The following is a 13,755-nucleotide window of genomic DNA, read 5'->3' on the forward strand; positions in this document are numbered from 1 at the left end:
CCAGGATGGAGGCATTGGCAGAATCAGTGTCTGGTGAGGACCCACTTCCTGGCTAACATTGGGTCTCCTATTGAGTTCTCACGTGGTGGAAGGGGAGAGGGAACTCTCAAAGTCTGTCTTTATGAAAGCACAAATATATCTTATCACCTAATCGCCTACCAAAGGCCCATTCTCCCAATACCATCACACTTGAAGTTATGAATTTTAGGAGAAACATTCATTCTACATTAGCAAGCAATCCTAGAGATCTAGCCAGAATGCCAAGTTACCTAGATCCAGAAATCATACCCTGTCACTTCTAACATGCTAATGGTCGCTCAAACCAGCTCTGATTCATTATGAGATTATGGCTGGCCGTATAGCTCCTCACGTAGAGTGCCTGACTCTCATGCTGGAGACCCAGGTTCAAGTCCCCAGCCCTCTGTGATTGTGCAAACACCAAACAAAAAATTGCACCGCATTATGAGATTATGTAAAGATACTAGAAGTGAGGATATCTGTGGGCTATCTTGGAGACCGGCTATCACATGAAGCTTGGTGAACCTCTATCACAGGACAATTTAAGGCAGAGATAGGTCATGGACAGAATTGTCTACCTAACACTGGCTTGACTTAATCAATGGGAGGCATGATATACCTGAAGAAAGGGGACTCAACCCTCTTATACAAATGTTTCACATTTCATTTTGTACAATGCTACAAATTCCTCCAAAACTTTTCTCCAGATCTTCTCCCAGTATAAAATATAAAGTCATAAAAATACTAGGGAAAAAAAAAAAAAAGAATCAAACTCCAGGGGGGCCAGGACCTGTCAGGTGACCCTTCTGTTATTTACAGATTAAAAAATGCTGGAGACTTGAGAAAAAAGGCCACGGAAGGCACCACTGATAGTGCACTGATAAATCCTACAATGACTGTTCCTCCATTTCAGATATTTGTGGCAGCAAACAACGGAGTTCACCTCTACACACTGGGAAAAATGAAGATGAGAACTCTTACCTAGTGAAATTATTTTCAACTTTTCCCCAAACAATATTTCAGAGGCTTTGAAAAAATTTGGTATCTCAGATGATACTTCAATTGTTTACATTGAAGAGGGAGAAAAACAAGTAAATCAAAAATACCTAATATATTAAGTAGAAGGTCATCAGCTCTCTGAGAAATCTTCCTGCAATAATGAGTATTTCTGAAGTCAAAAAGATATATGAGCTGTCTTCACAAGAAAAGATTGGGACATTATTGAATGGTACCATTATTAGAATGTCAACAAAAGATGAAAATGTTAGAAATATTAACAAATTTTCAGTGTTAAAACATTGATTTTTCTTTCCCAATTATAAAATTAATAGATGTTCACTATATAAAAAAGTTTTTCATGAGACTGGGAATTGAATCCAGGGCCTTGTGCATGCTAAGCAAATGCTCCACCACTGAGCTATACTTCCAGCCCTGTTTAAAAAAAAAAAAATTTAGAGGCCAGGGATATAGCTCAGTTAGTAGAGTGCTTGCCTCACATGTACAAGGCCCTGGTTCACTTCCCAACACCAAAAAAAAAAAAAAAAAAAATCATAGAATGAGATTTTTTTTAAACCCTCCTAATCCTACCTTTTTTACTAATACTATTACTATTTTTTGTTGTTGTCTTCTAGTCTATTTTTATTGAAAAACTATTACTGAAAAATAAATTCCAAGTAGTAGACTGATTTTATTAGTTATTGCAATTCTGGGTGGGTGTGTGTGTGGTGCTGGGATTGAACCCAGGACTTTGTGCATACTAGGCAAGCACGCTACCAACTGAGCTATACACCCAGGCCCACAGAATAATTTTTTTTTTCTAGTTTTGGTACCAGGAATAGAACCCAGGGATGTTTAACTGAGTCACATCCCCAGCCCTTTATTTTATTTTGAGATAGGGTCTTGCTAAGTTGCTGAGGCTGGCTTTAAACTCTTGATGATCCTCCTGCTTCAGCCTCCTCAGCTGCTGGGATTACAGGCATGTGCCACTGCACCTGGCAAGAATAAATTTTATAAATCCCACTGGGGTGAGAAAGGCTTGTGAAATGAATTTTAAAATTAATGCATTAAGGGGGCTGGAGTTGTAGATCAGTGATGGAGCACTTGCCTAGCACATGTGAGGCACTGGGTTCAATCCTCAGCACCACATATAAATAAATAAATAAATAAAATAAAAGTACATCATTAACTAAAAAGATATATTTTAAAAATTTAAAAATTAATGTATTAAATATGTCAATATTTTAAACATCGTAAATAAAGAAAGGAGACAAGTTGAGGGAAATCTTACTTGTTACAGTTAAAAACATAAAGGTTAATTCCCCTAACCCTGCAGCCACAAAAAATATTTTAAAATCACTAAGGAAAAAAAAAATTTAAATGGTTTTCCATTAAATGTGTCAAGCCAGGCGTGAGGGCACAAGCCTGTTAATTCCAGCAACTCAGGAAGCTGAGGCAGAAGGACTACAAGTTCCAGGTCAGCCTCAGCAACTTAGTGAGCCCCTAAGTAACTTAGGAACACCTTGTCTCAAAATTAAAAAATAAAAAGGGCTAGAGATGTATAGCTCAGTGGTAAAGCGGCCCTGAGTTCAATCCCCAGTGCCAAAAACATTAAATAAAGTAAAAGTAAACAAATTTTAAAAAGTAAACATGTCAAAACCCTACTAAACCAATTTTTTGAGAGATTAATAATGGAAGGAATGTGTAAGTTCAAAAAGAATGGGAGAGGAGACAAAAGCAGATGATATCTCAAATTTTGGAAGCTATAAAAGTACCTACATGAAGGAAAGCCAAGAAGCAGTTATTTATTTTATGGAAAGTTAGAAAGGGTATGATGCATGGCAAGACAAAAAACAGGTTTGGCTATCAAGCCTACATAAGAACTTAGACCTTAAGGTTATATAAGAACTCAGACCTTAAGTTTCCCTCCCTACCTCCATTTAATCAAATTCATGCACAATTTAAATATTTTTGCTACTATGCACATCCAATGGAGTTTTAATTGGGAAAGTGAATTCTAAGTAAAATGTTTTCAAGTCCTTAATATAAATATTCAGATAGTGTTTACATAGCAAGGAAATATCAATATCTGACTTTATGCACTCTTAAAAATTCTGTGACCAACCTATTTTAATTCCCTCCAAATTATCTGGAGTCCAGAGGAAGCATGTGGGCTGAATATATTCTTCATAGACCCCAAACTGCCACCTTCTGGATCAATGTCATTACTCCTAGATCTTAGAGAATAAGAATTCAATTAGAAGATGTTTTCTTGGACTAATACTTTAGCCTGAAAGGATATTTCAAAGCCAAATTTGTGAACACTTGTGATTTGTCCTCTCAAATTATTCACACCATTATAATAATGCAGTAGTCAAATGCTGGGTCCTCCTAGAGGAGAAAATGCAAGAAACATGGGCTGGGAGTGTAGCTCAGTGATGGAGCACTTCCTAACACACACAAAGCTCTGGGTTCAATACTCAGCACTGCCAAAAATAAAAAATAAATAAAGAAAAAGCCGTGAGACCTTTAAAAGTAGGAACCTACCTTTCTTTTTTTTAAATTTTTATTTATTTATTTGTCAATAGACCTTTATTTATTTATATACGGTGCTGAGGATCGAACCCAGGACCTCACACACACCAGGCAAGTGCTCCGCCACTGAGCCACAACCACAGCCCCGAACCTACCTTTCTTAAAAGAACAAATCAATTCAGAGACTGTAAACCATGCAACAATGTCTTTATTATGTATAGGTGTTTAAAAGTATTTCCTTAATACCTCCAGACACAGGCAAAAATAATCATGCGCTTAACATATTGAAAAATGCAAACATAATCATTGCCTAGAGAAGGGAAAACTGTCCCCAATACATGCTTAGCCAGGAGGCCAATTCATCTGCCGACCTCCAAGAACATGGAGATGAACGTGATAGACAGACTGTCCGCCATCTGCACCTTCATTCACCACCATTCGATAACCCCTCTTCAGGCCCAGATCAGCAGCACATTTCTTGCCAACAATCATTAAATGTCCAAGAAGCTGGAAAAGAAAGAGTTTTTTAAGCGGAGGAAATTTATACCTTCTTGCCATTAAACTTCAGTCAAGTTGAAATAACAAATTAAAAAACTATCAAGGTGAGGAGCTGGGATTGTGGCTCAGTGGTAAAGTGCTCGCCTAGCATGTGTGAGGCACTGGGTTCCATTCTTGACACTGCATACAAATAAATAAAGGTTCATCAACAACTAATAAAAATATTTTTAAAAAACATTATTAAAAAAACCTGCCAAGGTGAATGCACACTCCCTTGGGCAAACATTTTTAAACTCTCTTACTCCCAATATGGCATAATTTATAATCAAAACGCCATTAAAAGTAGATACTTAGTCATTACTAATTTCAGTAAACAAATCAGATATAAAATTTACTGCTCCATTAAAAAGCTCTTTAATTACATTCCAAATGGTATTAAAATGTGTGTGTGTGTGTGTGTGTGTGTGTGTGCGCACGCGTGTGTGCATGTACATATATATTTTTGGTAGTGGGAACTGAACCAAGGGTCTCAAACATGCTAGGCAAGTGCTCTACCACTGAGTTATCCCCACCCCCAAGCCCTTTTTTTCAGTTTTTATTTTGAGACATGGTCTTGCTAAGTTGCCCAGGCTGTCCTGGAACTTGCCACCCTCCTGACTCAACCTCTTTTTTTTTTTTTTTTTTCTGTCTTAACAGGTCATTGTGCTTTAAGAGATAAAGGGACATTTTTTTTTTTTTAATTTTTATTTTTTTATTGTAAACAAATGAGATACATGTTGTTTCTGTTTGGACATGGAGTAACAGCATACCATTTGCGTAATCATACATTTACATAGGGTAATGATAGTTGGTTCATTCTGTTATTTTTTCCTTCCCCCCCACCCCTGACTCAGCCTCTGGAATAGCTAGGATTACAGGAGTGCACTACTGTTCATGGTTGAATTTTTTTCAGTGCTAGGGCTTGAACCTGGAGCATGCACATGTTATTCAACCACTCTGCCACTGAGCCACATCCCCAGTCCTAAGTTTTCTTAATGAAGCAAGACATCTCATTTTATTTGTGTGGGACAGTATATCAATCATATATCAATAGGTTGGCTTGGCTTATACTGAACTAGTCAACCACCCTCAAATCTGATTTATAACAAAAACCAATTAACTAGGTTCTATATTCTATACCTTTCTCACTTTGAGACCCAGGCTGAAGGAACAGTCAAAGTAGCAAAGGGAAAAGAGAACAAGATAAAACAGGTTCTGAAAGTTTCTACTCAAAAGATATATACCACCTCTGCTTGCAATGGCCAAATCAAGTCATATGAGCAAACCTGACATCAATGAGACAGAAAGTATAATTATTCCTACAGAAGAGTAGTATTTATGAACAATTATACAATCTACTGCAAACAACATCAGGACACATTTTAACTAAGGCCTATACCCCCTGGCAAAATCAATTATTTTTCATTTCTATGGAATCAACTGCATTGAGATGAAAGTGCACTGAGCCCACTCCTGTATATCACATTTTCTATGCTCAGGAAAAATGAGTTTTCTCAACTAATCTTTGCCTGGGATTCCCTTGCCTCACTTTTTCTTTCTTTTTTTTTTTTTTTTTTTTTTTTTTTTTTTTTTTAGCAATTTTGTTTTTTGGGTCTTTTGATGGTTTTATCTCCATAATTTGGTGAGAAACAACCTTTTTATATTTACATCAGCAAAAGAACCACAATTTTTGCTTCATAGACATTAATGTGGGAGGGCACAGTCATTCCAGCAAGTTGGGAGGCTGAAGCAATAGAATCACAAGTTCAAGGTCATCCTCAGCAACTTAACAAGATCCTAGACGCTGAGTACAGTGCACACACCTGTAATCCCAGCTCAGGAGGCTAAGGCAGGAAGACTGGGAGTTCAAAGCCAGCCTCAGCAACTTAGCAAGGCCCTAAGCAACTCAGGGAGACCCTGTCTCCAAACAAAATATAAAAAAGGGCTAAGGATGTGGCTCAATGGTTAAGTGCCCCTCGCTTCAATCTCCAGTACCAAAAGGGGGGAAAAAATTTAATTTAAAAGTCCCATTAGATCTCCCTTTGGTGCAAGGCTACTTCAGTTGCGATAAAAGAAACTCAACAAGGTACAAAAATGCCTCTTTGCCACTGTTCCAACACTAAGGAAGCAAGCCTGCTATAGGAATGAGGACCCTTCTAAAGGTAGGAGATTGGTAATACTGTTTGCCCACTATATTAAGAGTAAACAAAAGGTATATAGAATATTTTCTCAATCTTTTAGTGACCTTAAGTCTATCACTGACTTTTAAGAATCAAAGTGTTATGGTTTCAATACTAGGTATCCCCCAAAAGCACCTGGTGAGATGATGTAAGACAAGTTTAGAGGTGAAATGATTGGGTTTGAGAACCTTGACCTAGTCAGTACATTAATCTACAGATAAGGATTAACTGGGTGGTAACTGCAAACAGACAAAAGGGTATGGCTGGTGGAGGTGGGTCATTGCCAGCGTGCCCGTGGGGTTTCTATTTTGTCTGAGGTGACAGCTATCTCTGCTTCCTGTTCTGAGCTGCCTTCCTCCACCACACTTTTCTATCATGGTGTTCTGCCTCACCTCAGGCCCAGACCAATGGATCCAGCTGCCTATGAACCGAGACGTCTGAAACTGTGAGCCCAAAAATAAACTTTTCCTCTAAAATTGTTCTTGTCAGGTCTTTTGGTTGCAACAATGAAAAACCTGACTAAAATACAAAGTTTGGCTCTGCTCAGAATAGGCAGCAGAGCCTACTGTACTGGTACTTACTAGGGAAATGGGAACAAAAACTTAAGACTCTTTCTCCCTTCTTTCTTCTCTTACTATGGAAACTAAAGGAGCCCACTTTCTTGAGAACTTATAAAAATGTTGGGAAAAGAGGCTAACCCCTTTTGGTCTCTTACCATGAAAAAAAACAAACAACTAACTGGTAGTTTAAAATTTTGTTTAATCACCAACCCTCCTCCCTTTAATTTTTATTAGGGGAGAAAGCTGGCAACACACAGGTAAACTCCTTGGGTAAACAGGACAAACTGCTCATTGGCTGTATTGAAAAACAGAAACAAAATGATCCAGAGTAAAATCAGGTATTTGCCACAGGTCCTACAAGTCCCCAGACAATATAAGAGATCTAGTAATGTCCACAGGAGAAACTACTATACTGTGCTTTTCAAATTGTATCTTAATTTTCATTAGGTTTCCTAATTCCCTGTACAGTGTTAAGTAATTGATTCTGACAACCCTCTCTATTTCTGGGCCATTGCCTCTAACCCAAGAGAGTTATAAGCAACAAGGAAGCTATAATGGACAAGAAAAATGTTTTTTTGTTGAATATTATGATGACCAAAGAAGTCCCCAGAGAGTTCCAAGAAGGTATGACTATTAAAAACTCAAATTCGAAAAAGGAGCCTTCTTTAGTCAACTTTGAAAACTTTTTATTTTGGGGAGGGGGCAGTGCTGGGGATTGAACTCAGGGCCTCACATATGCTAGGCAAGCACTTTACCACTGAGCCACATCCCTAGGCCCTTGTAGTCAATTTTGAAATGAAGCTTTAAAATGGTGAAAAATTTTTCATTTTAAAGGTATTAAACCTATGCTGGTCACAAATTTAATTGAGATAGCAGTATTAAAGCTCGTTCAGTAAATGCTTCCTATCAAAGAACTTGTCTTCTCTGTAAAAGAGCTGACCTTAAAACTCTAATTTAGGAAATGAATAAAAATACATTCTATCTATCCTTCTGGTGAAGAGCTACTATTTAAGAAACTCTGACCTTAAAATACCATGATTCCACAATCATACTAAAGGCTCAAAGTTAGTATTCTGAAGATTTAATCTGTTTTATGAAGATAAGATAGTATTTTACCAGTGAATATTCACTTTAGTCTTTGAACTCTGTGATTTGTACAAATGTATTAAATAAAAAATTAATGACAGGTGCAGTGGTGCACACCTGTAATTCCAGTGGCTCGGGAGGCTGAGAAAGAAGGATCTTGAGTTCAAAGCCAGCCTCAGCAACAGTGAAGCACTAAGCAACTCAGTGAAACCCTGTCTCTAAAAGACTGGGGATGTGGCTCAGTGGTTGAGTGCCCCTGAGTTCAATCCTCGGTACCAAAAATTAAAATTAAAATTAAAAAAATGCCCTGAAATTTCTAAGTTTCAGAAAAATAACTATCTCACTTTAAAAAAATACTTACACATAATTAGTTAAAATGATGTAAACATAAAACGTCCATTTTTCAAGTTCAACATTCTACAAAATATTATGAAACATTAAATGTATAAAAATGTGTGGAAACAGATTTAAATAATTTAAATAATAATAAAAACATTTATATACCGACTGGATCAAAAAATAAAACATTACCATATCTCAGAGGCTTCCAAATGATCCTATTTAATTATTTTCTCCACCTTCCTTGCTATTTCATAGGATACAAATCTCTTCTGTTTTTCCTTTACTTTTTCACTTCTTTATGAAGTCTTCTGAATAGAAGCTCTTAATTTTTTTTTTTTTTTTTGGTACCAGGGATTGAACCCAGGGGTGCTTAACCACTGAGCCACATTCCCAGCCCTTTTTTATATTTTAATAGAGACAGGGTCTCACTGAGTTGCTTAGGGACTCACTAAGTTGCTGAGGCTGACTCTGAACTTCTAATCTTCTGCCTCAGCCTCCCAAGCCACTGGGATTACAGGCATGTGTCACTGTGCCTGGCTAGAAGTTCTTAATTTTAATGTGTTCAATTTAATCACTTTTTTCTTTTATGGAAATCATTTACTTGTTCTTAAGGAATCCTTCTAAGTCCTGAGATCATAAAAAAATATCCTCTTATTCTGGCTTCTGAGAAAATAATTCCTGGGCTAGGACTGTAGCTCAGTGGCAGAGTGCTTGCCCAGCATGTGTAAGGCACTGGGTTCAATTCTCAGCATCACATAAAAAAATAAATAAAGATATTGCGTCCATTTACAGTTAAAAAATATTTTTTAAAAACCCTGAGAAACTTAGGATTTAGCAAGATTTCCTGTAGAAAAAGCTACTCTAAAGAAAGTTTGAAAAGCCTTCATCTAAGTAAATAAATACCACAAATTCTCATGGAAAGAACAATTTATCTACACAGATAATATGGTGAAATTTTACATCTATTTCTAAATAATAATCTTTCAATGAGATCTAATTCCATCTTATCAAACAGTTACTCAAAAACAAACAAACAAAAAAACCCAAATGTCTTTTCTTGACCACTCAGGGTTCAACTATAAAAATTATAAATTAGGCAAGGTATAGTGGTTACTCAGGAGGCTGAGGCAGGAGGATTGCATGTTCAAGGTCAGTCTGGACAACTTGGCAAAACCCTGTCTCAAAATAAAAAATAAAAAGGATTGGGGATGTAGTTCAGTGGAAGAATGCATGTCTAGCATGTTTGAGGTCTTGGGTTTGATCCCCAGCACCATTTAAAAAAAGAGAAAAAAAAACAAAACAAAACAAAAAAAACTTCAAATACATTTCAGTATTACGCAATCCTATCCAATAGGATCTTAGATATTAAAGTCTATCTAACCAGTATGATGTGATTCTAAGACTGTTGTGCTTTCCAAATTTGTGTGTGTATATGTGTGTGTGTGTGTGTGTGTGTGTGTGTGTGTGTGTGTGTGTGTGTGTATATATATATATATATATATATATATATATAATATATTCTGGGGGCAGGGGAGGGGGTTAAACCCAGTGCCTTGAGCATGCTAGGTAACTGCTCTACCACTGAGTTACATCCTCAGCCCTCAAGTTCTATCTTAATTTCACAGGTTTTCTGATCCTTCTATAGAACTAAGTAATTGATTTTGACTATCCTTTCTGTTTTGGGGCTGTTGTCTCTAAACCAAGAGTCAGCAAATTTTCTCTGCAAAGGGTCAGACAGTAAATATTGTAGGCTTGGGTCACTTGGCCTCTATCAAAACTACTCAAGGGTCTTTGTAGGGCATAAGTAGCCATGGACAATAAACAAATGAGACTTACTATATTCCAATAAAACTTTATTTATAAAAACAAGCAGTCAGTCAGATTTGGCCCACAGGCCAGACTGCTAGTCCCTGCTCAACTATGAGTTTAGTAATCAAACTTTAGACATAATAGGAATGTGCATTTGCAATGGAGTGTTGAAGAGGTTCACCTTGAGATATATATGTGGACTTTTATTTATTTTGGGTAGACATGATTTACATGGTTTGGAGTTTCAAACTAGTGAGTTTCCTTTCAGTATATGCCTTGAATGTTTTTGCACAAATTATCCTTTAGAAGATTGTCATTACTAGAATTTTGGTGGTAATTTCAATATTCCCTATTTATATTTTTTCCTCTCATTCAATCACATAGCACACCAATTCCCAGTCCTATGACATGCCAATAAAATCTATTTTATTTCTCTATATACCTATTTTATAAAAAAATCAAACTGTACATTACTTCAAAGTCATAACGCTTTTTGTTTTTCTTCAGTAATGCTCTTAAGAAGATGAAAACGTGACACCACTTTAAGAACAAAATTTAATCTCCCAATTTAAAAAGCAATAAGATAGGGGGCTGGGGAGATAGCTCAGTCGGTAGAGTGCTTGCCTTGTAAGCACAAGGCCCTGGGTTTGATCCCCAGCACCCAAAATAAATAAATAAATAAATAAATAAAAAGCAATAAGATAAACTGTGTTAGAAATTTACTTACATTTTCATCATCATCTTCCGCAGCAGAAATCTGGGCTATATGTTTCTTGGGTATCACCAGAAAATGTGTTGGTGCTTGAGGGGAAATGTCATGGAAAGCAAGACACTAAGGGATTAAAAAAAAAAAAAAAAAAAAAAAAAATCAAAGTTTTACTATATTATCTGCTTGGCTGAAACTTCTTTCAACAAGTATTTATTGAGCACAAATCATGTGGGAGACTGTAGTAGATGCTAAGAAAATAGAAATAAACAATATACATACAAGTCCTCTGACCCTTTCTATGGAATTTAAAGACAGATTTTTAATATATAAAGGTGTGGCAGATGCAGGGGTGTGGGCCTGTAGTCCCAGCAACTTTGGAGGCCCAGGCAGACAGATCACATAGTCAGTTTGAGGTCAGAGAAACACAGTGAGACCCTGTCTCAAAAAACAAACAAAGCACAAAGGTGTAATTACCAAAGGTCATACATGTTACCAAAAAAAAAAAAAAAAAATTATTATCACAGAAAAACCTGAGTTGGATTAAATGAGACAGTGATATTTAAACTGTGATCCAATGGTTGAGTAGAAATTAGCTACATCAACTCTTCAGTGGGATCTCCTGAATCTCTTCATCTGCAAGTCACCCTGTCCTTCATAGCTCTCTACCCTGTCCTTCATAGCTCTGAAGTAGAGGGCTTTTTCCCTCTACTTCAAAGATCCTCTCTCCCTCCAAACCCAACAGTTTAATTTAAAATACTATTCATTACTCAGCTTGAAATGTGAAATCCTCTCTCCCAGTGCCGCATATATATATATATATATATATAAAGATTTCTGAAGGAAACCTGATTCCCTTCCCCTCACACTGTCTCCAGATCAGAGTCCTGATTGTGCAATTTCCTGTTTAACTTTTTTTCCCTTTACGGGAATCAATCAGTTTTATAATCACATATTGTCTGATATTTAGTTAAATAGATATTCTTCCCATTTAACTCAACAATTTAAGAAACATACTATACCCTTTTGTGGAACTGAACAGTACAAGTAGCATTTAGACAAATTAGCTAGAAGTATCTTTAAATATATGCACTATATGAATGTCCTTATCTCATTTGTTCTTTACTGAAGGTGGAAGCTGTTAAGAACTCATGCATGTTTGTTTCAGAAGTAATTTTATTTGGTTATTCCCTACAAAATGCTGCATCATGCTGTTATGCTGGAGTTCAAAAGTCATTATTCCAATGACCATTTATAAAAAACAACTGGAAACTTAAGAAACACGCTTTTTCTAAAACAAAAGAACTTCCCAACTAGTGACAAAAGTATTTAAATTAAATCCAACTCAAAGAACTAATTAAATCTTAGATAACGCTTTAAATCTAAGTAAATACCAATAGCATTGTTTTTCTTATATTCCATATTTCTTACCAAAGGCCGAAAGCTTTCCCTGATAAGAGGAGAATGATATATAATGGGGGTGGGGGGAAGTGAGAGAAGAATGGGGAAACTTTAGATTATGTAGAAGGAAATGAGAGGGAGGGGGCATAAAAAATGGGGGAATGAGACAGACATCATGACCCTATGTACATGTATGACCACACGAATGGTATGAATCTACATTGTGTACAACCATAGAGACGAAAAGTTGTACCCCATTTGTGTACAATGAATCAAAATGCAGTCTGTAAAAAAATTAAAAGATAAATAAAAAAACTTTTAACAAAATGCTTACAAAACTTCTACCTAAATATGCCAACCTCCTGCTCAGCTTTACAATGGAATCCAAACCCATAAATGCAAATGTCCACTAAATAATTCGCCTGTAATGAATTCAACAAAAACTATATTCTTAGTCCCTTGGCATAAAACTGCTTCCTGCTGAATACAAAAGGAACCATTCAACTCTTTTAAGGGCATGTTATTCAGCGGTAGAGCTCAAAGAAGAGCAAACTCCTGCCCGCCCCGCGCGACCCCGCGGCCGCCAGCGCAACCGGGTGCCGTGCGGTGCTGTGCCCGGCGAGGCGGCGCCCGGGAACGCCCGGGGAAGGCCGGCTGTGCGCGGGAGATCGCGGAGATTGGGCCCGAGTCAGGGCGCGATCGGGTTTCTCCCTGTCAAGCAGAGCGCCGGCGAGATTGCGAGATTCCCGACACCGACGAGGACCGCGGCAGACGCCCGGCCGGCCGGCGTTGCCTCCGGGGAGCCCGCGCGCCCCACGCCCGCCCAGGCTCCGCGGCGCGGCCCGCACCCGCGGCTGATAACGCGTAACCGGAGCGCCGGCACGCGCCGGCCGGCCGCCTCCGTGCCCGCGGCCCTGCCCGCTGGCTGGGGGCCCGCCGCTGAGGCCACGCGGGCGCTCGGCCGGGCGGCCGGGCCCCGTCCCTCCCTCCCCTTCCCAGGGAAACCGACGTGCCCTCGGGCCGCTGCCCCGCCTTGGCTCCCGAGCGAGAGGTGTCCAGCGTCTACCTGGTCATCCTCGAAAATGATTTTGGCGGGGATTTCCTTGCGGATGATCTTCCCGAAGATGGTGTCGCCGCCAGGTTGGGCGACCTGAGCCTTGGCGATTTCATCTGCCATCTCGGCCTCCCTCCCGCACGGTGGCCAGGAGAGAAGTCCAGAAGACCGAGGAACCCGCGGAGCCAGCAGAGGGCGGGTGCACGCGGCCCCCGCCAAGCCTGCGCAGGGACCGTGCCTCGCGCCCGGTCCTGCGCCTGCGCACTGGCCGCCCGGGCTGCGGCTGCGACGGTGCCGAGCGCGCGGAAGTAGCGAGTGTACCTCCTGCAAGGAGGCTCTCCCTGGGCGTTTTCCCTTCTTCATTTCTTTTTCCCCGAGGAGTGGAGTGGCATAGCCTTTCACCTGCTTTTGGGCCCTTGTAGGAAAAAATGGACACTGTGACCAAAAAGATTTGATTATGTGGTGCTGGCCATGTTTGCTGAGACATCTTACTTAACACTTCCTTTCTCAACTACTTAATTAAGGTCTTGA

General features: G+C 38.9%; 1 protein-coding gene and 1 pseudogene across 2 annotated transcripts; one reads left to right on the top strand and one right to left on the bottom strand.

The window, feature by feature from the left end:
• The first annotated feature begins 346 nt into the window (after window positions 1–346).
• LOC306664271 (EKC/KEOPS complex subunit TPRKB-like) lies at window positions 347–1,441 on the top strand (annotated as a pseudogene). The gene is made up of 2 exons: window positions 347–370; window positions 816–1,441. The product of its transcript is annotated as an EKC/KEOPS complex subunit TPRKB-like (transcript).
• Window positions 1,442–3,739: 2,298 nt separating this feature from the next.
• On the bottom strand, window positions 3,740–13,463 carry HINT1 (histidine triad nucleotide binding protein 1). The gene is made up of 3 exons (XM_079144281.1): window positions 13,237–13,463; window positions 10,791–10,895; window positions 3,740–4,056 (listed from the first exon to the last, which is right to left on the bottom strand). The coding sequence occupies exons 1-3, from the start codon at window positions 13,345–13,347 to the stop codon at window positions 3,892–3,894; spliced, it is 381 nt and encodes a 126-aa protein (XP_079000407.1). The 5' UTR covers window positions 13,348–13,463; the 3' UTR covers window positions 3,740–3,891.
• Window positions 13,464–13,755: the final 292 nt, after the last annotated feature.

Source organism: Sciurus vulgaris (assembly GCF_902686455.1).
Source record: "Sciurus vulgaris genome assembly, chromosome: 6".
In the NCBI taxonomy this organism is placed as follows: Eukaryota; Metazoa; Chordata; class Mammalia; order Rodentia; family Sciuridae; genus Sciurus; species Sciurus vulgaris.

What these genes read in the sequence shown, in the direction of transcription:
- HINT1 (XM_079144281.1), bottom strand. Translation starts at nt 13,347, where the DNA reads ATGGCAGATGAAATCGCCAAGGCTCAGGTCGCCCAACCTGGCGGCGAC. An exon ending in TCATTTTCGAGGATGACCAG is followed by an intron (nt 10,896 to 13,236) that starts GTAGACGCTGGA and finishes TTAATCCCTTAG; the next exon opens with TGTCTTGCTTTCCATGACAT. An exon ending in CGGAAGATGATGATGAAAAT is followed by an intron (nt 4,057 to 10,790) that starts GTAAGTAAATTT and finishes TTTCTTTTCCAG; the next exon opens with CTTCTTGGACATTTAATGAT.